Below are 27819 nucleotides of genomic sequence, written 5' to 3'. Positions count from 1 at the left end.
TGATGTCTTCCTTCCCATCAAGTCTCTGACATTTGTCCAATGCCAGATAGTTTTCAGATAAACAAGGCTGCTGAGGTCAGGGCTGACAAAACACACGCTGACTAAAGGCCTCGACTTATGTGCTGACAAAAAGATTCCCATGGTTGATGAGGCTTCAGCGTGTTGACGTGATGAATGTAATGACTTTTATTTATTTATTTATTTTTTAAAAGAGGGATGACATGGGATCTCAGGTCACATGAAACATGTTCCACTCTGAGGCCGTGCAAACATTTCAAAAGGACGTAAAGGATCAAACTATGTTTCTGCCAGCAACTGTGTGTGTGTGTGTGCTTGTGTTTGGGTGTGTATTTGTTTGAGTATGGGCATTTGTAGTCATGTTAATGTGTGTTTATGTATATGTGTGTATGCACATGTTTATTTATGTGTACAACTATTTGCATCTGTATGAAAATTTGTATTTGAATATATTTGTGTGTTTGTATATGTGTACGTGTACATGTGGGATCATCTGTGTGAGCGTGGGTAAATTGTGCACAAGAACGTGTGCATGTGTCTGTATGTGTGTTCATGTGAATGATTGTTTACACGTACGTGCATGTGTGTGTTTTGGCTGTGCTGGAGGTCACGGATGTTGTCCTGTGATGTAACCAGATGACACAGGGAGGCGCTCGGCTCTGGATAAGGGTCCTTGCCTCTTTTGACCTTGTGCACGCCGACAAATGATAATGACCCCGAAGATCTGCCATCGTGGAAACTGTTCACATGTGATCATAAGTGGGGGGAGAAGAGAAAGACCTTGGGTTGGTACACTCATGCGGGGGAGGGGGGGGGACCTCAAGGAAATGTTGACATGTGATGGGGGTTGGGGGGGCGGGGGTTGTGGAGTATATTGGGGTGGGCTGCACCACTGTGACCCAATACACGTATACACACACAGAGTGACACACCTCCTTTCTCGCAATGCTGGTGATGTTTTTTTATTTTTAGCCCAGATCGAGTTTCCAGTCTCGGATCCAGCAGCCAGGAGCGTTCAGCAACACAACTCCCTCTCTGGCTGCGTTGGTGACACACAGCTCGCCCCTGTGTTTTGAAGTGGAGCCGGTGAAGTGTGGGTTTCAGAGATGCAGTCACAAAGAGGCAGAAGACACAAGATACACAAGATGCCTGGTGAATCTATGGAGAATGTGAAATTGCCAAGTCATTGTGATGCTCTGCTATCGATTTGAAAGGACACTGAAGCAACTGATGGCCGAGGAGTAAAGACACACCGGCAGGTAACGCCACATCTTATATGCAAAAGATTTACAGGATATATGTTGTTGAATACTGTGTTTTCGCTAGAAAGGAAAAAGGAGGGAAATAAGTCTGACTCTGCCTCCATCAGGGCTGCAAACTTCTCAGCTTGTTTGTGTAGCTTATGAATTATAGTCGCTGAAGTAGGAGAATTTCTGTTGTGTATTGATTTGTATTGCTATAAAACGTCTGGTACATCCAGTGCAAAACTTTATGGAAATAAGTGTGGAAGATGCAAAGTGTGTGTATTTATCCTGAGGTGTGGGCGTTAGAAATGTGATAATGTAGTACTGCTTGTAAAGTACACTAATACACTATTGGGTTATTTTCAATTAAGATGATCTGAGACGATTAATAAATCTAAAAGAGGAGATAAACAGAAGCATTTTACAATTTTTTTATGAAACAATTGCTCTGAGACATGATTTGTTGCATTTCTATATCTCGTGTGATATTAACTGAGTTTTTAACTATTGGTCAGACGGAAAAAAAAAGATTGGCTTTACTGCGTTGCTAAACTAAAATCTGAAAAATTCCAATTATTTGATTTATGAATCAGGAAATGATATAAAAAATTACACAATTGTTATTTACAGCCTGACAATCAACCACATTTCAATGTATCTGTACAATCTGTGCATGTATTCGGTTTAATATGCAATTTTTTTCGTCATCGTGATTCTAACTGAAAGCTTCTTGTCAACGTTTTGTTTCCAGCTCAGGACAAGGTGACCTGGCCCTGTTTACTGCATGTTTCCTGGAGAAGATATCCAATATCTCCGAGGCTGCATTCGACTTATAACAGTTCACGAGACCATATGAAACGATGCTGCAGCAGGAGGACGCAGGAGGTGAGATGAACACACCCACACGAGCCTCTGAATTTTTGCTGCTATGCAAAATATTAACGTCTGCTTAAAGTAGGTCTCATGTGCAAATTTAAAGCAATTTAGTGAAGTAGGTGATGTTACAAACAATGCCTGCATGTCACCTCGTTAGACACAAGGGGTCGCAATGTCTCTCTGCACTTTAATCTGGCCACGCAGCAGCTCCCTTCACATGAACTCAGAAAACCAGCCGAATCTGTGGATGTTCCTCTACGTGTGCATCCTCTAAATATAATAAGTTATAAAAAAGCTTGCTCTAGAAAAAAATGACTTAAATAAGACGCGGTGGTTTCCCTCGAAGTGACTAACCCCAGCGTTAAAACAACCTGACAACAGATCATCCAGATCAAATCCACGTGTTGTTTTGTTGTCGAATGAATCAAAGAAAGAACTGAAAAGTGTTCGATAAAAGATCAAAGCACCTTCTCATAGATTCTGTTTGTTTGATGTCGCCACATCCACCGGACAGTTATTTTCCCGGACCGTACCACTAAGTTTAACGGAAGGGGTGTTCCTCTCCTTCCTCTTGTGGCTGTTTGTATTGTTCAACACAAGTAATAACAACAAGGGTCACACATTTAATATAAAGCACGTGTATGTGATATTTTGCTGGTTGATCGTTTTATTTCTAACAGGTTATATTAATGAGAGTTGTTCTTCGTCATCTAAGCCCCCCCCCCAATCCCGTCACATGCTGCTTGAATGGTCCAACTGACTGACTTTGCTTCTTTTCACTCATCGTTTAACAAAAAATGCATCGTCTGCTAACTTTAACCCAAGTTAGCAATGCTAGCCGCGTCGAGCTAACTCCGGTGTCCAGCTGTGACGGGGGACGGGAAACCGGAGTTGTATTCTCGGGGAGTTTTTAACGTAGAAAATGGAGGCGTCTCTCAGCTGGAAATGAAACCCTGTTAGCCGCAGATAGTCATCTTTTCCTTTTTTCTTTTTAAAGCTGGGGGTGGGTGTCAGAGAGGGAGGTGTGGGGGGGAACGCTAGCTTGAAAACTCCGGTGGTCATATTTTTTTTTTCGCACAGCGTTAGCCGGCTACAAGCTAACGGTTAGCCGCGGCCGGCAGATGCGTCTTCACGCGTGGGACAATGTTGATGTGTTCCTGCGAGAAAGTGGATTTTAACATCGCGTCCCGCACCGTGGCTCGGCTGGTGTTCGAGGCCGAGCAGGATCACCGGAGCGGGGGGATCACGTCCAATGGGAGGTAGGGAGCTCCAGCCTCGGTTCCTCTGGGGCTTGTGGAACTTGTTGTCCTGTGGGGTTGTTGTTGTTGTTGTTCGAGGGGTTCCGCGGCGCTCGGGAGTTCGGCTGCACGTCTGTACGTTCGTTCCGTGTGTTCGCTACAAGTCACAGCGAACGGCCGGGCAATGGAGAGTGATGAACTTTCTCTCGCGGAACCAGCTGTTCCCTTCGACTCTGCAGGAACCCGCTGTAGTTTGCATTTCTCCCCCGGCTGCTTTGACTGCGGTCGGGGGTTCTGTGTTGTGTGTTGTGTGTTTTTTGTAGCTCAACGTAGTTTGTAGCAAATACAATGAAGATCAGGCTGCGAGTTGCCCCAAAGAGCGAAGGCAGCGCAAGAGATTATGTCGGATTACAGAGGACCAACAAGTATGTGTCAAGATTGTTCTTGTCCAAACAGATCACAGCAAATACAGTCTGACGTCCTTTCCTGGGAAGTGGTACACAATGGAGACACGTATATTATTGTACTTCTGTCTCAGGGGGGGCATTTGTATAATGTATTCCCTAACCTACTAACCTGAATCATTACAATTAAATACATACTAGCCCTTACCGTCACTCTAAAGCAAGTCTTGAACATCTACGTTTAAAAAGTGTCGACTGGACAAAATGTCCTCACACAGGAAGGTGTATATTCAAAAAGCCTCTAACAAACATATAAGAACAAGTACACACATACAGTCTGGCGCAGCCATCCCTTTTAGGACTTTGCATGGATTTCTATTCAATGTGGACAGCTTTCCCGAAACCTTTTCCCTAGCTTTAACACAATTTGAAAGTGGTTGCCCCAAAGCTTAACCAGGATCTCAGGAAGGACCTTTTGCCTCATTGGGACCTGACTCTGGTCTCCTTAATTTGTCTCCATTTATGCTGGAAAAGGACCTAAAGAGTTAACAAAAATGGAAACTGTCACACACACTTTAAATTAACACTTTGTCTTCCCCTTTGTCTTCCCCTTCAAATTTAAAGATTTATCTTTTGGGGAATACACACAAACCCTTCCCTGTTGAAGGACACATCTGTAGTATGTTGTAATGTAGTGATGACCTTGGTGGCATATGACCCCATTGGAGCTATTCATGGACGATGCATTTGCAAAGGGTGTGTTGTTTGTTTGTGTCTCCTACCGTGCCTGGTACTTGTTTGTGTGTGTGAGATTGTGTGTTTGTTCTTTTCTGGACGGATCAACTTGGAAATGCCAGCTTTAAGATGGAACAAATGCATCCGAGCAACAGATAAAGAATTTCCTTGCAACACTTTCCTCTGGGTGTCTGTTGTAGTCTGCTGATAGACAAACACTGACTGGCGTTAGTCAGTCCAACGGTCACAGTTTGGTTGATTTCTGAGTCACCTGAAGGGACAAAACTTAAAGTAACATCACTCAGAAAAACAAAGCAATTCTTCAAAATTGGGTTAACGAAAAAAGATAAGAAAGGGACCCCCACTGAAAACAAATCTATTGATTTGTCTTCTAACAGGAACAGTATTCCATGGCAAATCAATTCTTTGTTATATGATACCTCATATTCCCAGAATTGGCAGATGAGACATTTTCAAAAACCAGACATAAATAGCCATAGTCCTGTTAAGGATTAATATTTCAAGAAAAAACACACAAAGATTCAAAATATATATTCAAAACAAAGAGGCAGTTAGATGTAGGACAGCCTTTTTAAATGCAAAGTTTCTGCTCTTTTCACTCCTCAGGTAGCAACTTCCAGACACAGAATCCGTCTTTGTCTGAAACTTCCACATTTGCAAAGATGAGCTTGATTTTTTAAATTCAAGATTGAAGTCTGCCAAAGTCTGGAAAGGATTATTGAAGAAAAAGAGAATTACCGGACAGTGCTGAGGAGGAAGGGGCGAGGCACATAAACTAAACATAGACGACGCAGCATTTTAGTTGCTCTTACCCAACATATGCACATGAGCGGATAACTGGAAATGGATTACCTGAAAGGGGGGGCCTGCCACATAATCCGACAGGCCCTCTCCTAGCTTGTGGCTGCGCCATAGACTGTGAAGGAACACCCAAGCAATGTTTTTTTACCGATAATGGGGAAGGCAGAAAATTGAAGTTCACAAGAAATATGGGGAAGGTTTAATCATATTTTTAATATGGTTAGTGTTACTTAAGAAGCCAGTGCTGATATGAATGCAGGGAGTACCAGTTTTTTATACCCACCCTGTTACTAAATTATATCAAACGCAAGCATGACTGGAACACCACAGTGGGTCATGGTTCAGTCTCAGCTCTAGAGATGCAGTGACCATATGTCTGTGCCTTAATGCCTTTAATGTGACTTAAAGAGAAAATTAATCATTAGACAACTTTGAAGATGACTACGTCTTCTCCTGTGGGACCAGAAGCTATCACCCTGGCTCAGCCCATCCCTGTTCCAACGCTGACTGTCATGCCACCATCTTCGGACACAGAGTCCTGGTCTTGCTCACCAAGCCCCAGACCGTCACGCTTTGGCCGCCACAATCGAACCCACCGCAGCAGGACCAGGACTAAGAAACGAAACGACGAAGAGCAAGGTTGCAGTCCGAAGCGTGGCAAAACGCCGAAAATTCTGATAGAGGACAATTTGGAGAAGGGCACCAATCGCCACCGAAGCCCCTCGCCCTCACCCTCTGTGGCCACTCACATGGAAGGGGTTGATCAAGGTCAGCAAAGCACTTCACAGGACCTTCTCCTGCCACCGTCTTGCTCATGGTCTCGTAGTCCCTCTCCCAGCCGCCGCTCTCGTTGGTCTCTCAGGAGCCTGCTAAGCAGAGAGTCTGACTGGGACAGCTGCAGGTTAGTGTGCTGGATTCATCCCGACCAACCAGCAAAAGATTAGAAACACTAGGATGACAGAAGTAAGGGAATAAAGTGTTAGTGTGCGAATTACTTTATTTCCTTGTGAGCAAAGGGCCCAAACTAAAGCTTATTTTTCTATCATTCATTCAGACTCTCTTTTGAAGAAAGGCTCACTTATCTTACAGCAGCACCACCACATAGAGTTCAACGGCTCGGAACCGTGTGTCCACACTGTCAGCACTATGTTTGACTGTCTCATGGGTATTCAGTGCTTATAGCTCTGTGAAACCTCAGCGAATTTGCATGCAGGCCTACTGAGACCAGATTTGGCTCCAATGACTGACTGGAATGAGAAGCCTGTCATTTGTGCACGTTGGCCGGGAGTAAAATGGCCTCACATCTGACAGATTTACTCTTAGTCCACTTTCCTTAACTGCCACAGAAGGTCAACTATTTTGGAACAGGACAGAGTTAATTAGCTATTGGCTAAAACTAGTGAGGACAGATTACATGTTCAAGTCAAGATTAAGCTGAGTTGATTCATGGTACACTGGAACGTCAGATACATTAGCAGGCCAACACTGAGGTGGTAGAATTTAAGTGATGAAGCAAGAAATGCTCTTGCATCACCGTGCAATAAAAAAAACAAGAAAATGCCCATAACACTTTGGTATTTCCAGGAGTAGCGTGAGCTGTCGGTTTAGACGACCATTTCAAATAAGCCAAAACATCATTATGTAGACTGTAAACAAAGAAAGTGAGACCACTGTTGGAGCAGCGAGGAAAAACAGAGCTGGGTCAGTCACAAGGAGCTAGAGGCGGGGTTAATGCGCCATTTATCCTTCCTCTGAATCATGACATCACCCTCAGCCAATGGGAGTCGGCTCTCAGTCTGATGATGTCATGTGAGTCCAATCAGAGGAGGTTCAGGGCATCACTGCAGTGGGCTTTAGAGGGCGAGCAGAGGGTGATTCTCCTGTGCTCCATATGAACAGCTGTGCCCTTGTTATTTTCATTTACACATGATTTTATTGATTGATGTATTTGCTTTAGGCAATGGGATTATGAATTATTCCACTCTAAAGCTAGTGCTTTACTGTATATACTGTATAACTTAATAAATAAGTGATAGCCATAAAATAATTATATTACGCTATTCCCACATATGCACTAAATATCTGCACTAAACTTCTGAAGCAAATTTACACTTTATTTAAATTACGGTTTCATATCGGAAAAAATAATCTCTGAACACAAAGGCTTATATCAGCTCTTTTTTTTATCTACACACAATCAGTCAAGATGTTCGTAAAAACATACATAAAAGGTATCATATATCATAAAATTTAAGCACAAATAATAGACTAAATAAAACACTGTGGACCTGGTCTGCCCCATTTACAAAAGACAGCTTCCTCATCACCACTGTCAAACAGCTGTAAAATAAATAAAATATGAACTATGCAACCGTATCTCCTCTTTTAAATTCATTGCCTTAAACCACCTTGAGTAATTTCTGTTCTCCTTTCAAGTGGTTATACAGTTTTGGTCTTTCTACTGCAGCTGACACTGTTACGTTTCTCCCAGAACTGTGACAAATGATAAATCTTTGATTTGATAAATTTCTCACATTAATTCAGTTGCAGGTCTCTGACACAGCAGACATAGGATGTATTGGAAATTCATTTTTAAATCACAGCCCATCTATTCTTGGCTCTTGTCAAATCAGTGTGCAGAGAGTTTTTCGACTCTTATTGAAAAAGTCTATAATCATGTTCAACTTTGCCCTGATCGTGCCTCAAGCATAGACGCTCTTAAGACTCTGTAAACGGGCTGTTCCACATTAAATCACTGATGTTTCAGTCCAGTCTGTGGACACGACACACATTATCCAGTAATCAATCATTGATGGGATTCAGAGAGGATGATAAAAGATACTCAATGACAAGTTAGAGCTGTAGCTAAATGGTTTTATTGCAACGGTCTTGTGTGCTCGGCCAGTTTTACACTTCAGGCAAATTGAGGCATTGCACGAAATGACACATCTGCTGATATGAAAATTGGTTGCACAAGAATCGGAAAGGCCAACGGGTCGCTGGCTTTTTCTGTGAGGATAGAGGGACGGTTTCACACCTGAGAGTCATGAACCAAGGTTCATGTCTTTTGTAACTTTATTTACTTGAGATCTGGTTAGTTTTGTGTTCACATTGCAATGTAGGGAGCGGACTAATGACTTTAGTATGACATACACATGATGACGTCCTGATGTCAATTATTTTCAAGTGTCCCATCTTTTAATGTTGGGGAACCTCATCCTATTTCTTTTGTTGTACTTATTAAATGGCCATAACACCGTTTCACATGTTTTCTTACTCATATGTAGACCTTTTTTTATATCGCTAATCTGTAAACAGTCTAAAGTGCAGTTGGAAGAGTTTAAGTAATGTGTTAAAAGCACATTCTATCCGATATTTTGTTTCTTGTTACTGAAGACGCTCCACGGGACATTTTTTATTTCTTGTTACTGGACAATTTAGATGTATCCACACATATACAAACGGTAACACATAATCATCAAAAAGAATCAGTTTTTGTACTTGACTATTATCGTCACTATCACTGGTTTGTTTTGTCTTATCGATAGTGGTTATCCTAAATAACTCAGGCATCGACCTACTTTTCTTTTTATAATTTCCAATTGGCAGAAGGGAAAAACGTACGAGTTAAACATTTACATCTTGTAGTACGTATAAATCCTGTAGTGTAAAATGTACATTTTGTACTTATACTTAAGCTTTGTTCTGTCTCTTCGCTCCATGCCCACTTGGCCCACGAAACTCTGACATTATTGTAGGCTATTGGTGAACCTCAGAAAAGCAGATTACACCGAGGGAGACAGAACGCTGGAGATGTTGGCTTGGCTCAGCCCAGCGTGGATTATGATGTGGACTCTAATCCAGAGGGATGGACAGAGAGGTTGGGGGTTGATGGATTGGGTGGGCTCTGTGCTTTGGCCAGGTGGATTCACTACAGCAGACATGGTCTCTGTAGCATTGTAGATAACCTGTGTAGGAAAACTGCACCAAGGAGGCTGTTTGACCCAAATTGAGTTTAGCATGGCCGGCTAATTTTCTTTCCCCAATTTAAAGAAATAGTTATTAAATCTTGCTGGAAATACAGGATTGTCGTAAATTAATTGGAGAGTGAATTGGAGACACATCTTTTTGAAGCATTTTAAATCTGCAAAGAACGTGTCAGGGATCTTTCTGTTAGAGTTTTTTTTTTATATGTTCACAATAAAACAGGGAACGGTTAATTAGTTAAACGTGCTTTCACCGGTGGGACTGTTGGGCCTTGGTGGAAGAATATTTACTTCACTGAGGGTCTTTCCGGTTTGTGAGCCTGTGTGAAGCTGCATGTGAAGTCATGTTAGAATAATACATCCATCACGAAGATAACCGATGGTAAATACATTGATTTAATCTATAAACCCATCGTCCTCATCGTCCTCCTCGATGCCTCCACCTCGCTGAACACCACATGGAGCCGCCTCCTCCCCCCCCCTCCTCCTCCTGTTCCTCCTCCCCCCCCGCCCCCTGCTTGCAGAGAAGGATTACGGATGGACGCAGAGACGGCGGCCCGTCACCGGCTCCTGCTTTCGGCATAGAGAGCGGCGGTGTGTCCGGTACCTGGCTGCGAGGTGCTTGGGCGTCGGCCGCGATGGGAAATTAAGTCCCGATCCTCCGGGGCGGTGGACGATGGTGGACGTTTCTAACCCGCCGATAAGCGAAGGAAACGAGGCATAAGAGCGGACATCCACCCCCCCCTCCCCTCTCCTCCTTTTTAGCGTCTGGTTTGCTTTAGCTGCACACACACACACACACACTGGAGACACCGATGCAATACTGATGCAGGATCGTATAAATTCTCGTCTGAAACAACCGTGAGCAGCGACCGCCTCATGACATGTTCGAGTAAGTGTGCGTCATGGATAGATAGCATGTGTTGTGCATCTGTTGTGCATGTGTTGTGCATGCAGAGAATCAGCCCCTGTTCCTCATGCATCGCTTGTTGTGGTCGAATAACCACAGGATCTTATATGTATGGTGCAGACATGCTAGATGCTAAACCTGCAGAGCGTGTGTGTGGGTGCGCGTGCGCGAGCGCGTGTGAGCTGGTGATTTGTTTATGTTCATCCTGTCTGTGCTCCATCGGTCACACTGTCTGTCTACACCCCCTCCCCTGACCCCTCCGCCCCCTGTCCTCTACCGCATCGTCTCTGCACAATCTAGCTACTTTCAAACCAGTTGGCTAATTTCCCCTCAACCATTTTTAACTCTGCTCTTGTGTGTTTTTGTCTGGCGAGACATAGTGTTGGTACGGTTGTGGGTCGCCAGTGTGCTAGCTTCCCATTAGCCGGTGAGAGGACAGTGTTTACCAGGTTGAACTACACCGGCGTGAGCTATAGCAGAAGGTTTGTGTCGACAAACAATTTGGCAATGCTGCTGCTAAGCCTTTTGCATTTGTGCTGCTGACGGGTTGTAAACACATGCTGACACAGATTGACATCACTCAGTGTCCTGGTCACACTCAGTCACACTCAGTCACACCGACTGACCGCCCAGCCTATTTACAGCCTCCTCTCCCCTCATGTCAAGATGGCTTAATGCTGCACTTCAACACGCCGCCGCTCTAATCAACACGGCCTCATTAGATAAAGTCATATTTCTTTGAAAATGTTTTCCTATAAAAGCAACTTGGTGAGATGTGGGGATGATGTCTCTTAAGCTTCAAAGGTGATTTTGTCTGATCCTCTCCTCTCCAGCTCCTGTCACTGACAACATCCGAGTCGGAGCGGCACTCACTTCATTTTTAACTTCTCTATAAGAGAGGAACTGGCCCAGAAGGCACCAAGAAAACATATAATTTGATAACTGCCACGCACTATAGAAGAGAAGACAGTTTTCATTTAAATGTACCTACAATATGTAACTTTGGCCACAATCAAAACAATAACAAAAGAGCTAGTTTGATGATTCTCTGAAGAACCGTGGGTTCATGCGAGTTGGGAGCAGTTTGGCTCAAAGGGTCTACATGAAGTGTCGGACTCTTGCTTTGGCTTCATTTTAAACTGTCTACTTGGGATAATGGAGCAGACAATGATAAATAGCTGCATGTGTATGGTAAAAGTGACGGTTGTGTTACTTTCGGAGAAATGAGGCGCATTCATGGAAACTGTTATGGCATAAATATAGGCATTCTCACGGTCACTGACCTGGGTGTGATGCTTTGTCAGCTGAAGGGTGACTCCAAAAAGACTATTTGTTAATTTATTCTCTATATAAGTATATAAAATGAGAAGATAGTCTTGTTCTTTATACAAGTGGGTAAGGGTGATATGAAAATATTATAAATAGTTATTAGTACACAAGGGAAACGATTGTCACAATTGTTTCTGTAACAGATTATTAATTTCACCTCTGTCTTAGCAGTGTAAACAGTATAATAAAGATTATACAAAATAATGGTATCAGCATGTGTATACATAGAAAGACAAAGGAACATTTATAATATAGAATAGCGTGTACTCAGATTTATTTTTGTTTGGTCCATGTCCTATCTATTAACATGGAGGAGAAGAGAATTATGAGCTATATTGCCGCCAGCCATCATGTGGCTATTGAGATGCTTTGGCTCCACTTTATTTTAGACCCAACGTTGTCACCTTTGGGTCCTTTGTGATTTACTGGAGTAAAAGGTTCTTAAAGTGCCATAAACACCATTTCCAACGTGATCGGTTTGTGTACCACAGTTTCTCCAAGTGATGTAAACAGTGATTCCTGTGTTCTGTACTTAGGTTCCTTGACTTAAGGCACATAACCAAACCAAGCGTTAAATATCCTCACTGTCAGAATGCTGTATCCATTCAAAATTAGTTCAGCTGGTAACCCTGACCGTACACAGCTTTTGTCTGGTCTCTGCTAGTCAGTCTGAGATGATATGCTATTATCAAATAGGAAGTGCCTGCAGCCTTTAAAAAGACATTTAACGCACGTCAGAGCAGAAATTAGCGTTTGACATGTGAAACAATTTCCACTGTTCTCCCCCGAGGTAAATCTCACTGTGTCTTTCTTCTTTCTCCAGTACGGCCAGTAACTCTCCACGCAGCACCCCTGGCAGCTCCCCCTCCCTGCGGCGCAGGGTCCTTGGGGGTGGCAGGGCCAGTGAGAGCGAGGGAGGAGGCGAGAAGAGCACAGGTGGAGGAGGTGGAGGTTCGGACAGTCCCCTGCCCTCCATTCCCTCGGCCTCCTCCCTCACGTCTGCCTACCCGCTTGCTTCGCGCCACTTCAGCCGCAATGCCAAGGTAACGCAGGATATTCACTGCTCCGGAGAATACGTTCTCCCTGTGTTCCAGTTACTACACAGGCTGATCGCTGTGTAATGTGTGTCAGCCAAAGACTCAAATCTCCTTTATGTGATCCCAATGTCATTATCGTTCAGTGGGATCATCACTAACTCAAACCTATTATTACATTGAGGCCATTTATCCTGCGTTCTTGTGGTGTGTCCTCATCCATGACTCGAGTCCTTTTCATGATGACTTTGCAGAATTTGAACACTATAAACAGTTGTGCATGAATGAACTCATCTGGCAGAATTTCATAATAATCACCTTAAATACCAATTATATCCCCAGTGTCTCCTCTGTTACATAGTCCTCGCTCATTGTGGGAGCTGTTGGGTTTCACTTTAATATTGTAAGGTCTTCACCTCACTATGAAAAAGCACCTTGAGATAATGCATCTTCTTATTTGGCGCAATACAAATAAGATACGATTGATTTGGGTTTACCAGTAAATTCTACACATGCATTTTGTACTTCCTTTACCTTCCCTATTAGTGCTATGGTGACGGCTTCTGTCAGCAGATTGTATTAATGGATGTTTACATTAGCATGTTTATTTTAAGTAAAGGAGATTGTATGTACCTGCTTTGTGTACGAAGGACTGTTCATTAACGCTGGTTAGTGACGCGTATCTTTTTGAAATGGAGACGTGCTGATAGTTTGGACAGTGCCTGGAAACAGCAAAACATCGAGGTTACATAAAACAGACTTGGCCCCGGTCTGGACTTGACTGGCGGGATCACATGCATTAAATATCAAGCTGTGCTTCTTTACCATGGCATTGAACACTCATACCTTTTAAAGATTAAGTGGTTTAACCTTTTTGTATTCCTGCTGACAAATTTGTGCGCTGCTCACGACTCAATGTGCCGTTCTTTTCTTCACAGAAAATGCAGAGCTGGTACAATGTAAGTACACATTAACACACCCTCATTACACACTTTTTCACTCCAGGGAAAGTTGAAGGTGGAAGTAGAAGTGAGATTGTAGAATTAGATTTCAATGCATCTGCTGGCACCAGTTGGTAGAGTCCTGCAACAGGTTGGGTACCCACAGCAGGAAGTTATATTTATATATATATACAAATTCACAGACACAGGTAAAAAGGCAGGTTACCAGCGTTTGAGAAGAATTCGTTTTTCTGGAGAAATCTGAAATTAAAACACAATATTTTTAACATCTAAATCAGCTTATATGAAGCCCAGTCAGTCGCAAGGATTTGTTTTATTTTGAAACGCTGCGACACCACTTTTGACCCATTAGCCTCCACTCAGATAACTGTCACTGCCAACAGAAAATTAGCTAGAACATCTAGGTAAATCACACTAGGACAGAAAAAAGCACTGGTGAATATGTTCTTAGTGGCTTTGCTGCTTGTAAAAAGATCCGCAAAGTATTAGCTTTTGACGGCAGCAAGCTCGGCACAGTTGTCCGCACATTGACAGCTGCAGGAGCGAGCGCAGGAACTGTGGCAATTCACTGACACATTCTAGAGAGCACAACTCAACCCCCCTTAACAGGAGGGTAAGGAGGCCATGACCAAGTGCATTTGACTGACTGTGCATGTTGCATGTGTGTTTTGCAACTATAGACCAGTGCAGGACTCAGCTCGAGGGGGGCCCCTTGAGGCCTAATAGCATCCGGTATAGACATGTATTTTTGCAGTGATGAGCTGGGAAGATTTCTTGAGGGGTATGAAAATACACATTAATCAAACATAATTATGAGTATTCATTTTACAACATTACCATCTACTCAATGCGTTATGAAATGAACTTTGGGTCGTCATCATGAGCCTCTCATCTCACATTGTGCCACAGTAACGCACTGATCACTGCCGTTTGACTTGTTTTTTGGTTTATCTTTTAAATAACCAAGCAGGTAACTGCCGTGCAGGCCTGTTGTGAATCAGAAGATCATGTTCTCCTTTCTTTTTCCTGTTCTCACTCTCAGGTTCTCAGTCCTACATACAAACAGCGGAACGAGGATTTTCGAAAACTCTTTAAGAAACTCCCTGACTCAGAGAGACTTATAGTGGGTGAGTGAGACAGAGACGGCTGTGTCAAAGACCAGAAGATTAATTGCTCTCTCTCTTTGAAGTCGACCTCTTAAATTGTTGGAATGATTCCTGATACGAGCGGTTGTGTCACAATCCCCTGACCCCTTCTCTTTCCCTGTGTCGACCCTCAGACTACTCCTGTGCTCTGCAGAAGGACATTCTGCTTCAGGGCCGCCTTTACCTGTCAGAGAACTGGCTCTGTTTCTACAGTAACATCTTCCGCTGGGAAACCACTGTAAGTCACGCACGCACTGTGTACACATTTGCACATGCACGATCAAACACACGCCGGTTGTAACCTGGTTAATGTGACACCTGCTATCTGATAAGAAGTCTTTTTAAATGACTTGTTTGCAGATCAATATAGATACGCTCAGGTCCTCAGTGAGATAAGAGCGTCCGACCCAGTAAATCTAGTAAATCTGTTTCATGCTCTGTTCAGATCACTATCCTGCTGAAAGATGTGACCTCAATGACCAAGGAGAAGACTGCGAAGCTCATCCCAAACGCCATCCAGATCAGTACTGACAATGAGAAGGTCAGACTCAAATAATACTGAGCCCTGTTTGACACAAACACAGACTTTTAATTTTACTCTTCTGTAGTAAATGGTAAATGGTTTGTATGTATGTAGACGCTTTTCTAGTTTATATGACCACTCTAAGAACTTTACATACAGTTTGTCATACAAACACACATTCATATAGTGCATTTATTAGCAGCACTTTTTTTTCTACGAGGGGCAATTCGGCACACAAATGGGGAAGACTGGGATCGAACAGTCGACTCTCTGGTTGGAGGGCGACCGCTCTACCTCCTCAGCCACAGCCGCATTACCCCACCGTTATTGACAGTTCAGGTTTACGGCTTCTACAAAGCCTGTAATGTCTTAGCTGTTGATTCCTTTCCCTTAAAATGACCCTTTTTTTTTTTGCTGTTGAAGCAGTTTGAAATCAGCTGACTCTCCTGTATCTCGTCTGACTGACAAAGCAAACATCCCTGCAGAGGGAAACCATTCGTCAAATTCTCTGTCACATTTGTCTCCCTTCTTTTCTTTCTGTCTGTCTTCCTTCCTATCCCACTTCCTTCCTCTCACACTGGTATTTACCTCCTCAGCATTTCTTCACATCTTTTGGAGCAAGGGATCGGAGCTTCATGATGATTTTCCGTCTGTGGCAGAACGCACTGTTGGACAAGGTACAACCTCCTCTCCCACCCCCCCTGGTGGTGTGTGCTGCTGCCTGATGCGACATGGCTAGTAGTTAATGTCTCAGAATAGACCTCAATGTCAAGAAGCAGGAAATGGCCACAAACGCAGGCTCCGGAGAACAATTTAAATCCATGTTATTAGAGTTTGAATACAGACATTTATTTGGACAGCGCTGTTGCAGAAACACAGCAGATTAGAGTGAAAGCAAATGGCAACAGATGGCGGGATAAAACTTTGCATATAGTGGAAAAATGACCTGACTTGGTTGAGTGTCATTGTGTCCCTACACAGCTTTTAGCCAGATTATTATAATTTTTCTCCAGTTGCCAGTGAGTTTTGGAAGATGCAGACACAAGCCTCATATCTGGGCCCAAATCGGTATCAGGCTTAGTTGGCTAAGACATAAAACGGACAGGTTCAGGTTGGGCTTCATTAATGGTTTTCTCGGGCACGGACACAACAAATTGTGAGTCGCACTCCAGTCTACACAACTGTGATGTCCACTTATCTGTTTCACTGTCTTGTTTTCACAGTCCCTATCCCCCAAAGAGCTCTGGCACATCGTACACCAGTGTTACGGCACTGAGCTGGGACTCACGAGTGAAGACGACGACTACGTCTCCCCCACCGCCGAACACATGAACGGCCTACTGTGAGTGGTCACCTGTGAAAACATGACCATATAAGGGTCTTTACATGTTACTTATATTTTTTATGCAACATACATCAACACACTTTTAACATAAAACTATTGAGCACTTTCTGAAAAAAAATCCACCATGCCTAATTTCCTGTGCTGGGAGAACCACAGCAAAATCAAATTGTAATTTTATTCTGGTTACTGGTTATCATCCATTCAGTTTTTACTATCCTTGGAGGCAGCCCCTGTTCTAGGCACCTATCTTGAGTTTTTCATGTGAGCTCGCATAATAACTGCATCAAATCTCTAAGCACTATTACAAACTGCATCTCCTCTCCCTTCGTTCTCCAGGCCAGGAGACGAGTCTGTGTCGGTCACAGATCTTCTGGACCTGAGCTCGGTGTCGGTTACCTCTACGGGCAGCTCCCCCCCTGCCCTGGTGCCCTGCGGTCTTGCCAGCTCTTCCTCTGCGACAAACCTCGGGAGCTCCCCTCTCTCTTCCTCCGCCTCCTGTCTGCACGTAGACGTGGCGTCCGCATCTGCACGCAGACTCAGCTCCGACCTCATCGAACCCAGCCTAACCAGCTCCCACAGCACGTTGCCATGCACCACTCCCACCAACGCCTCTGCCTCGGCCCCGGTCTCTGCTGCTGCCTCCTTTGTGAGTTTTCTTCTTTGACGTCCACACATACTTCAACATCAGCTTCCCCGAAGCAGATGTTGAAGTTGATCCCTCACATGGGAGTTTCCACTTTTTAAATTATTTCCTTCACACCAGTTTTGCAAGAATACCAAAAGACTTGCACCACCCTTCATCGTTATGAATGTTAAAAAAAAACAGGTTTCAAGACATCCACCTGATATTTGCAGGCAGCTGTTTAGTTAGGCTTTGCTTATTTGGCAGTGATGGAGTCAATAAAGTAGAATCCACACAGTGCTCTTGTAATCACACCTCATAGACAAACGAAACAAGATCAGTATCCCGAGTCTTTTCTTCCTGTCGCTCTTGTAAACGTCAATGCAGGACTCAAAGCCAGATCTATAGCCATCCACTGGGAGAACAAGGATTTCTTGGGTCACAAAGGTCCCGTTAGCAGCAGATACAGTGACTGCTAATGTGTCGGCCATCTTCACCTCCGCCTGTGTTCTTATTTCATTGCGTCTTGTCTGACTTTTTGCAGGATTATACAAATATTACTGATCCATTATCCATGATCAGGTTCATTCTAAGGAATTAACCGTTGGAACGATTTGATTAAGGGGGCATTTTTCTTATATCTATGAACTGGTGCAATTTGGGGAGGATACAGAAAATGATCCATATATATCTGATCTCAACTAATGTAAATGCATTGCGGTGATAAAGAGCCATTGCATTCTCCAACTGACGCACTTGTTCTCCATCAGTTTTTACATGATATTACTCTTGTGGGCGAAACCAAAATCTGAACCTGCAGCAAATATTTGTGCAGTCCACTGATTGATCTGGTGCTTTCTTTGTTTGTATAATGTCAGTGTGCTCGCATGTAAACACTGGTGTCTAGCCAGATTCATGATGTACTTGCTAAACAAGTCTGATTTGTACTCACTCAAATATCCAAGCATTAGTAGTGCTCCTTAGTTGCCTTTATAACATGCCATGACTCCTCTGGAAGGTTTGTGGCTTGATATGAATATAAGTAGGAATACTAGTAATAGCAACTCTGTAACACAGCAACATTCCCCTAGGGAGCCACATTTAAATTCAGATTTTTATTTGGATCTGCACCAAGCTACACAAACTCATTAATATCTGTCCCTGAAAAACATGCAATGTTTAAGAAGGAGGAAAGAAAAAAAGTCTGGGTTCCGTCAACTGGTCTGGATTCGCACCATGTCACATAACCATCCACCTGAATCCGGTCGGGGACTTTTGTTGTCTCCCTTCTCTCTCCCCTATTGACGCTCATTTGTCCAATAAAGGCATAAAATGTCAAAAATAATTAATCAAATCGAAGCAGAATAATTTGACGTAAAAGATGAGAACTGGGGCGAATGCTCATTAACCTGAGTATTGGCGAATAGTGCGTAGTTGTTCTTGTTGGCTTTCACCCATGGAATCAATCTCAATATGTGCAGATTGAGCTCAGGTTGAGCAACAGTGAATAATGGACTGCTGTGTCGACAGTGTGCCGGCTTCAGATTGATTAAACGGCTGCAGTGGTGTGTCTGCTCGGGCTGCACACGAGGTCAGCCCAGCTGAGGCCTTGTTCGTCTCAAGTCATCTGACAATGGGGTGATTTCTCTACAAACCTTTTCACTGACACTCCTCATGTGCTGCTTTTCTCGCTCTCTCAGAATCTAGAAGAGGGTTCGGACAGTCTGTCTGAGTTGGCCAATCACATTCTGCCCCAACCATCCACCAGTCTGGGAAACCTCTCGTCACTGGACATCACCAACGATGAGGAACTGCCCTCTGACCACAGCAACTCCTCTGACACACATGAAGAGAGTGAGTGATTTTTTTGGGCATCTGTGCAAGACACCAGACAATACATTCAAAACAATGAGGATACCAGTATACATTAGATACATAAAGGCTGTTATACTATTTTAAACACCTTTTTCTGTTTCTTAATTCACTATGTTTATTTGACGTGTCTGGATTTAACATGGATTATTCGGAGTTCTTTTATTTTAGTCTTTGTCCCTTGTTGCTTTCACGTCTTCTTCTTTCAACGTTAACAGTTATCGCAGGAAGATTCTTTCAAACATTAACATGGTGTGATTTTCTGCTCTGTGGAGCTTTATGTCCTCGACAGCCACAGATACTGTACGTCATTAAACTTCAGTTATATATATATATATATATATATACAGATGATTAACCCCAAAAAAAACTGCCAAGATTAATAATATATTATTTTAGAGTGAGGACTTACTCATTCATTTTACTCATTCAGCAAAACATTATTAGGATGTCAAATTTACCTCTAAAACAAACATGTCAAAGTCCAGTTTTGGATTTACAATCTATACCAAACAGGAATCAATGTTTAACCATGATTAGGAGAAAATATATATATTTATATGATGTCGAGTGCATGAAGACAACCAGAAAAAGAACCCAATGTGAAAAATACATGTTTGATATTCTGTTCTCGATGTCAAGGTGAGGTGGAGGCATTCTGTGCTGACCTGAGCGGACGGCTGCACATCAACACTGTGGTTCGAATGAGTGTGGACAAGCTGCACGACCTGCTCTTCTCCGCTGACACACACTTCATCCAGCACCTCTTCTCTCAGCGACACTTCACTGGTAGGTAACTCACACACACAACACACACAACACTCACAAACACGCACATGGTTAATGTCTGGGAAATGTCTGAGTGAACCCATGTAAAAATGCAGCAGAAAATTCCCAGTGAGCGAGTGGGAGTTGGTGAGGACACGTCTCCTGAGTTCATGTGTGAAAGTAGCTCTTGGCTCACTTTATGTGATTATGTGTGTTCCTACAGTTTCCAGAGGGCGACTTGTATTCACTTGTCACATAAACAATGAGAGAGCAAGTTTTTCCTGTTGTGACGCTGATGTCTGAAGAGCAGTGTTTGTTGTTTCCAGCTCACTGAATCTTTGATGCTGCTTTGATCTCTGTCTCAAGCTGGAACTTTTAGATATTATGGTGAAAAAGATTATTTGAACCTGTGATGGTTTCTTCTTTTTAAGCTTTAACTGTGGAGACAGCCCAATACCCCCCCCCCCCCGTGCTGTAGCAGACGTGCTGTATCCCACTGTATTGTGTCACTAATGAGAGATCCACACCAGTTCTTCATGCTGCGTTAACCGATATTTATCTTCTCTTTCGCTGAACATATACAAATATTTACATTGTCATTAGGATATTTGCACACATGCGGTGTGTATTTTACATTTTCTCTCCTTCGTCTTAATGAGGCCAGAGATGAAGCGGTGAAGTTGGAGTTACTTTATTCCCCAGTTGGTGCCTCAGCCTGCCAGAGAACATTCTGTCACTCTAATTGGGGAATTCTTTCTCTTTCTTTGAAGGAGCGTGGTTTGACCGTCTCTTTTCTCTCTCTCTCTCTCTCTCTCTCTCTCTCTCTCTCTCTCTCTCTCTCTCCTCCTTCAACCCCGCCATCTCATGGTCTCTCTCCCCTTTTCATTCATGAAATTCTCTCTTGCCCTCTGGTTTTCACTTCATGTCTTGTCTTTGGATTTGCTTATTGACTCTTTTCTCCCTCTCTGTGACAGACCTGGTGGTGGGTGACTGGCAGCAGGACAGCAGCAGTGGGACCACCAGCCGTGTGCTTAGCTACACCGTCGCCCTCAACAACCCCCTCGGCCCCAAAACCGCCCCTGTGGTGGAAACGCAGGTCAGTGCTTGACAGACACGGGCCTGTTGTGGTTTGTTAGTCATCTCTCTGGAACTCAGGCTCTGGTGCAGGATGTTAACACTGGGCTTATTCAACTTGAACTGGAGGAGAACTTTCTCTTAACTTTTATTTTTTATAAATCTTTTTTAATTTGCTTTGTATTGGTTTCAGTTTTTAGGCCCGTTTATGGTTTGACCGCTGGTTTTCGTGCTCAAAGTGCTTTTGTTTTAAATGACTTATATTTATAGGGAGCAAAAACTAACTGTTTAACTGCTGTGAAAAGGTCATTTAATGTTGTAGATAAAGAGGATGTTTGTTCACTGCTCAACAGTAGTACAGTTTGTACTCGTTGTTACGCTTGGGCAACGCAGGCTGCATGAATGTGCTGCTTTGCATTTAGACACGCTGCCTCTGAAGCACAAGATTACTTATGAGTACAGAATCAAGTTCACTCATCATTAACCATCCACCCCCCCCCCCCCCCCCCCCCCCTTTTCCCTGGCTTCCAGACATTGCATAAGAACAGTGTCCGAGGCGAGTGCTATGTGGTGGATTCGGAGGTCATCACCTCGGGCATCCCCTACCAGGACTACTTCTACACTGTCCACAGATTCTGCCTCACCTCCATCAGCAAGCACAAGAGTCGGTTCAGGTAGGCTTGTTGTTGTCTCAGCTCAGCCAATCCACCTGGATGTGTGGGCAGGTGGGAGGGGACAGAAATAAACAGGACTCCAGAGAGAATACGCTGCCATGTTTCATCACCTCTTCACATTTGACCCTTGTTCACACATGTGTTGTCAGGCTGCAGCAGAATAAGTGATGTAAACTTTAATTGACTGGCTCTGTCCTTTTACTCTGGGGACCAGAGACTCTCACTGGTGAAATAATCCCGTCAGATCTTTCTCCAGCTTGCTCCCTCGCTGCTTTCCAGATACTTATATAGTCCAAACATTAAACAGCTACTGGTATTTCTTCTCCATTGATAGAGGCTTGATACTGGCTTATGCCAGCGTCACCTGCCAGATGCATTGTACGCAAGTTGATGACACATCAGTTAATGGCCAGTCGAGCAGCAGGGGTGTTTACATATTATTGCCAAACACAAATCTGGATGACAGTGTTTCAACATCAAAGCCTTTCTTAGCCCTCTGCAGCCAAATTCAACAATGAGAGGAAGAAAAAAGGGAATCAGTCATTTGTACACTGCAGCAGGCTCAATAGACCGTTATGCAAGGTGATTATAAGATATGTTTCATTAAGTGAGGGCTTTGACTGTCACGGCTTTTACATGAGGTTATATAAACCTTTTTTCCCATTAATGTAATATTGGTATGTGAATCGAAAAAGGAGAGAGTGGCTTCTAGTTACAGGCAGAATAACAAAAAAACAAGGAAATGAGAGCTTTTGTTCTTCCTCTGTTCAGAGTTTCCACAGACATCTGCTACCGGAAGCAGCCGTGGAGCCTGGTGAAAGCCCTGATTGAAAAGAACACCTGGAGCGGCACTGAGGAGTACTACAGACACATGGGTGAGTCACATGGTTCCCCTCTCCGAGCAAATCTCTGTGTACACACGCACACACAAACACGTGCCCATGGGAACAAAAGTGTCCCATTCAGGCCCATTTCCCTTTTGTAAATAACTGAACAAAAGTAAAGTTTGAATGTAAACACGGCCTATGTAGCATTAATGTGCTGGGTGTGTTTCAATGATCCACATGTTCCCTTCTCCCCCCTGCAGAAAGTGAGGTGTGCAAGCTGGAGACGCTTCTGCAGTCTGAGGTTTCTGTGGTGGCCGCAGGCGACCCAGTGGGCGGCGACGCCATCAAGACCCCGCCCGGCCTGCGCCGGCGTAAACGCACCTGCTTGCGGCGGCCGGGCGAGAGGGAGCGAGAGAGGGACGGGGGAGGATCGGGCACTGGAGAGCGAGGGGACAGAGGAATGGGAGAGGAGAGGGAAAGGAGAGAAGCCGGTGAGTCAGGGAGGAAACAGTTAGTGGAGCTTTGGCTCAGAGTGGGAATTTCAAACCTTCCACCATCGCTGCCCATCATGGAACCAAGCAGAGTTTAATCCATGTTGTGTGCAATGCGGCCCTCTAGTGGTTTTATTTGGAGTAACTACAGCAACAATCAGTTTTTTTCGCTGTTTATCAGGATTTACAAATTATTACAAAGTCTTACAAACACATCAACAATAACTACTAAATGTATTTGACCTGGTTGGGAAAATCCTTTGAAACATTGATTTACATTTTACGGAGCTTTAAAAACACCTTCATCATTATATTGGACTTTTGTGTATTTCTGAGGTCAATCAAAAAGTTATTTTAAATCCTGAATCTGTCACATCCATGTGACATCGTTTTTTTACTTTTCTTTTTTTAGGTTCTCAGTATATGAAGCTGGGTGAATGTTCGCGTGGTGGAGGTCAGAGCAGTATATCCACCATCCTGCTCATCGTCAGCTTCATGTAAGCTCAAGAGTGTGTGTTTGTGTGTGTGTGTGTGTGTGTGTGTGTTTTTGTGTGAGTCCTTGAATATCTTGTGACTATGTGAATCAGCGCTCAGTTTTATTGATTCAAGATGGTTTCACTTTGCAATGACCATAATAATCTTATGATTTGGTCATTTCACGCTTGATGAGTTACACAGAACAGAGACAAGCATTTCTAAATAGAGATTTGATTGCATAGGAAATAAAGTAAATCAGTATAATCTACACATAGAAGCATGTGTGCGCCCTTGCATATGCCCCCCCCCCCCTTTAGAAGCACAGTACATCCTTTCCTATACAGTGTTGAATGGTGGAGTTTAAGGAGTTCCCACCCGATCAAATCGCTGGTTTTATTGTGTGGCTTTGATCTAATTACCTTTCTGCTGTCTTGGTTTCTATCAATGTCTGAATGCTCTTCATTGAGCCATGCTGGATATAGATCGTCTTCATACTAACAGCCTCACAATGCCTCTCTTGCTATTTCTCTTCTTTTCTCCTCCTCTCTGCAATACTTCTTGTGCATAGGATCTGTATCAGGTTCGTATAAGAGGCTTTGATTTTACACCATTGGCTGCAAAACGATGAACTGCATCATTTTCTAACAGGAAAAATCCACCGTTCAAATCGTAAAAAGGGTTCAGATTGAATGTTTATGTAGTAATACTTTTTGTAGTATTTGTAGTCAAAGACAAAATCTACAGGGCTGATTTCCATGAAACTTGGTTGAAGGTTGCGTCGAGGGAAGAATGGATTCAGATCCCGATCATGGGCAGATAAAGGATTTTATTTATTTTTACATGTTTTCTCAGAGAATGATTTATGGATTTAGATGAAAACAAATCAAGCGACTTATTTCATATTTGTTTTTTGTTTCACTCAATTCAACCCAACTTTGTGTGCATTGAGTCTGGAGACACATTGGTGATGTCATGACCTGATATGAAATCAAAGCCAGAGTTTCTCTTTGTGAAAGTTTGTGTAGCCGAGTTATGCAGATTGGTGAGTGTGGGGAGACATTTGTATCCTGCTGTTAACATGGAGCTGACAGGGAAACTTCTAGATTAGAGTAAAAAATCTGCCACACAAAGCAGCATGAATTGTTTATAACAATAATATTTGTGCTGAGTGGATTTTTCCTGCAACTAAATGACAGTATGTTATGACTGAGATCTGCTTTGTGATATTTGGACTGTTTGCATTTACAAACCTTGAAATATCTACATTTGCTCATTTTTATTTCTCACTTAATGTGTATTTGAGTATTATGTGTAAATGTCTTTCCTCTCTGTGTGTCTCCATCAGTCTGGTGGTGCTGGTGGCTCTCAACATGCTGCTGTTCTACAAGCTGTACGCTCTGGAAAGAGCGGCTCATACACTGGAGACGTGGCACTCCTACTCTGTTGCTGACAGGTAAACACCTTGCATTATCTTCTATAGAGCTATACCACGCTCTGTGTTATCTCCGTCCCTCACCCGGTGGGAGCGTAGTGTTAATTGCTGTTTGGTCTCTGGTTGAAGTTATTCTCATGGGATCTGAGGTGTGGAACGTCCCTCAGAGATTTAGTGCAGAGCAACCAGTGAAACCTTTGAGTTTTCAAGGTTAAGTCCAAAAAAGCAATTGACACTTGTAGGTAGAGGTTTTTCTTCTATTGATGAACCCATAGAGAAATGTCGACAACTCTACAGAGAACTTCCTTTCTGTTATAATCGTATACGTAACATTTTCCCTACATAATCTACATTATGATTTGAGGAAATAAAGAACCGTTGACTGTATTTAGAAATGGACAGCGCGACTCCACTTCCTCCCACTTTTCAGGATACTTCTTGTGGAGCCGTCGTGGCGTCCATCATCGGATTAGAAGATCCATGAACAATATGCCAGTCTTGAGTTTCTAGCTTTTCTCCGCTGCCCCTACTGTTTGTGAAAAAGATCATGACTGGCAACAATAACCTGACTGACTCTGCTCTGCTCTTTGTTCTTTACCCGTGTCTCTTCCTCTTCACCTCGTCCAGTCCGTTGCCGCAGACGGCTGGAGAGTGGGCCCAGGTCCTGCAGCTCCAGAGGCAGTTTCACCAGGCCCAGCTCGGCAAGTGGCAGCAGATTCTGCAGTCGTCCGTCAGCCTTCTCGACCAGGTACGTGTGTTTTTGTTTCAGTCCGATGAGAGAAATGCTCGTAGCGCACATTCCCAGGAAGGTGGACAGCATCACACAAACTGCTGATGCTCTCTCTCTCTCTCTCTCTCTGCATTTTGTAATTCTGCATATCTGACTCTCTCTCACATCCCAACCCGTGTTTATCTTCCAGATGAAACAGTCTTTAGAAAAACTCCACCGGGGTATTGTGGTCCCCGAGGGGCATCAGGAGCCCCCGACCGACACGCTCACCGAGTCCCTGACTGAGGCCTGAGCCCTACCTCTTCTCCGACTGCCCCTCCCCTGAGGGACCCTCTCCCCCTCTTTCCCACATTTCCAAATCGCAAAAACCAGGTGTGGTAGGAAGCGGGGGAGGAGCTACCTTACCAACAACTCTCTTCACCTGACTGACTTGAAATGGCAGCGTTTGCCCCCCCACAGCCTCAACCAGTTACAACTTCAGTGAACTCTGTCAAACGAGGAAGGTTTTCAGGACCACAGCAATAAGTCATCTGTACGACAGGTCTGGAATCAGGCCACTGGCTGGGCTGACTCCAACCGTCCATCCGCTCCTCGAGAATCACAGACACACGTTTTAAACGCGCCCAAACCCCCTTGTTTCATAATTACTCCAACTCAGACCTCGTCCTCCATTTCACGACTATCACGGACTCCAGTTTCTCTCTTCTGACCTGCAACATTTCATAGATTCCGGTGGGGAAAGCATCGGCGATGCTGGGAAGTGGGAGCTCTTCCTCCTAGTCCCGGGAACAGTCTGATGCCTTTTCCTCTGGTGAATGCCTGCTGAAAACGAAAGGAGAGGAGGGGAACACCACCTGATGTGTGGACACAAGGAGCAAACAGGAGGAGGAGGAGAGGGAGCACTGACAGGAGCAGGACGCCCCTCCCAACGTCTGGGCTGCACCTCCCAGGTTAGAGGCCGTCAGTCGTCTGCGGATGAGGACGATATCGACACTTTAGTTTTCACCCAGATTTTTTTAGATGTAGATCGCACATCTGGGGTTGAATCCCAAACACACTCCCCCTCTTCCTGCTCCTGTTGGGGTTTTATCTTTTTTGAAAATCAGCGTGTTGGCTCATTTATGAGGCCCGTTACAGTATTTATTATTATTCTTATTATTACCAATGACTTTTGATCTGAAGTCCTGTCCTGCTCTAAGAAGTCACATGGTGGGTGTCTTGTGCTCTGATTTGCTGTTACAGTGCGGACCAAGAGGAACTGAACACGATTACTGGTCACAGCAATAATGACAATAGTGATTCTATTACTTTTTGAATGTTTCAAAACAAAGTAGTATATAATTATTATGATTATGATGATGATGATGATGAAGAATTGTGCGTGAATGTGTGTAGAGGCAGTGAACAAACCAAGAAAAGAAGATTTTGAGGTCACAGATGTGTGCGAGTGCGAGTCCTCAATGTTACATCCTCAGATGTTTAGTTTTCGTATTAGGTTTTCTTCATGTGTATATATATATATATAATTTAGTTTTCTTCTTCTTGTTTTTTTTTTAGGTTCCTCTTTCGGGGTTTGGTCGTGAGCCAGACCTCCACAGTTGAGTATTTACTGTAGACTTGATCAGGTAGAAACTTCAAATCATCAGACCAGTCAGTTACATGTTTGTCCAACTGGGTCGCACATTTCTAAAGGAGAGGACCAACATGGGCTCCCATTGGCCCAGGGGAAGAAAAAAGGGAATCTGATTTGCAGTATTGTTTCTTTTTATGTGCGCGTGTGTTTGTCTGTTAGATTCATTTCACTCGTCCTCTCTTTTTATTCAATCCCTCTTTGTTTTCTACATTTCATTCTGTCGCCTTTAGTTGTTTTTCTTTTTTCAACCCGTCTTCTCCATCCTCTCTCGTCTGTGCTCCCTCGTTTTTTCTCCACCTCATCATTTCAACCCCTCTCTTCCTCTCCTTTCCCCTGTGTGCTCACTCTACACCCCCCCCCCCCCCTTCACGCACTCATTCTCTCTCTCTCTTTCTCTGTGTCACTGGAAAAAAGTGGCTATGGAAGCATGTGGGCCCTGCTGTGCACGGCCATCCGAGGATAACAAAAGGATGTACTATTTATTCAGGGGGGGGGGGAGGGAGTGGGGAAATGGGGGGGGGGGGGGGGGGGAAGAGAGAGAGAGTGAGAGTGAAAGAGAGACACAGCTGAGGAAGTAGGGGTGAGAACGTACTGTAAAGATGTGATTGTACAGCAGGAGATGGAGAGCAATGAAAACTAAATCGTGCA

The 27819-nt window shown here is 43.8% G+C and overlaps 1 protein-coding gene across 3 annotated transcripts; it reads left to right on the top strand.

The window, feature by feature from the left end:
- Positions 1 to 994: 994 nt before the first annotated feature.
- gramd1a (GRAM domain containing 1A) lies at positions 995 to 27544 on the top strand. 3 transcript variants are annotated; one of them, XM_062398548.1, is made up of 21 exons: positions 995 to 1277; positions 2014 to 2147; positions 5143 to 6238; positions 12386 to 12605; positions 13535 to 13555; positions 14601 to 14685; positions 14838 to 14941; positions 15149 to 15244; positions 15823 to 15903; positions 16450 to 16568; positions 16908 to 17217; positions 18894 to 19047; positions 19708 to 19854; positions 20808 to 20929; positions 21439 to 21581; positions 22353 to 22456; positions 22669 to 22899; positions 23312 to 23396; positions 24722 to 24829; positions 25436 to 25556; positions 25729 to 27544. In XM_062398548.1, exons 3-21 carry the CDS (start codon positions 5775 to 5777, stop codon positions 25828 to 25830), a joined length of 2817 nt encoding a protein of 938 aa, XP_062254532.1. In that variant the 5' UTR covers positions 995 to 1277; positions 2014 to 2147; positions 5143 to 5774; the 3' UTR covers positions 25831 to 27544. The 3 variants fall into 3 exon arrangements, with proteins under 3 accessions (XP_062254532.1, XP_062254533.1, XP_062254534.1); XM_062398549.1 differs by lacking the exons at positions 995 to 1277; positions 2014 to 2147; positions 5143 to 6238 and adding an exon at positions 2899 to 3397; XM_062398550.1 differs by lacking the exons at positions 995 to 1277; positions 2014 to 2147; positions 5143 to 6238 and adding an exon at positions 9872 to 10215.
- The last annotated feature ends 275 nt before the right edge of the window (positions 27545 to 27819 follow it).

This window comes from Platichthys flesus, chromosome 11 (genome assembly GCF_949316205.1).
Source record: "Platichthys flesus chromosome 11, fPlaFle2.1, whole genome shotgun sequence".
Taxonomy (NCBI): Eukaryota; Metazoa; Chordata; class Actinopteri; order Pleuronectiformes; family Pleuronectidae; genus Platichthys; species Platichthys flesus.
The sequence above is the reverse complement of the archived record's forward strand: the minus strand, read 5'-3'. Positions and strand labels throughout refer to the sequence as shown.

Excerpts from the sequence above, each read along its gene's own strand:
- gramd1a (XM_062398548.1), top strand. The coding sequence starts at position 5,775 with ATGACTACGTCTTCTCCTGTGGGACCAGAAGCTATCACCCTGGCTCAG. Across the intron at positions 19,048-19,707 it reads CTCTGACACACATGAAGAGA|GTGAGGTGGAGGCATTCTGT; the intron begins GTGAGTGATTTT and ends CTCGATGTCAAG. Across the intron at positions 25,557-25,728 it reads CCGTCAGCCTTCTCGACCAG|ATGAAACAGTCTTTAGAAAA; the intron begins GTACGTGTGTTT and ends TTTATCTTCCAG.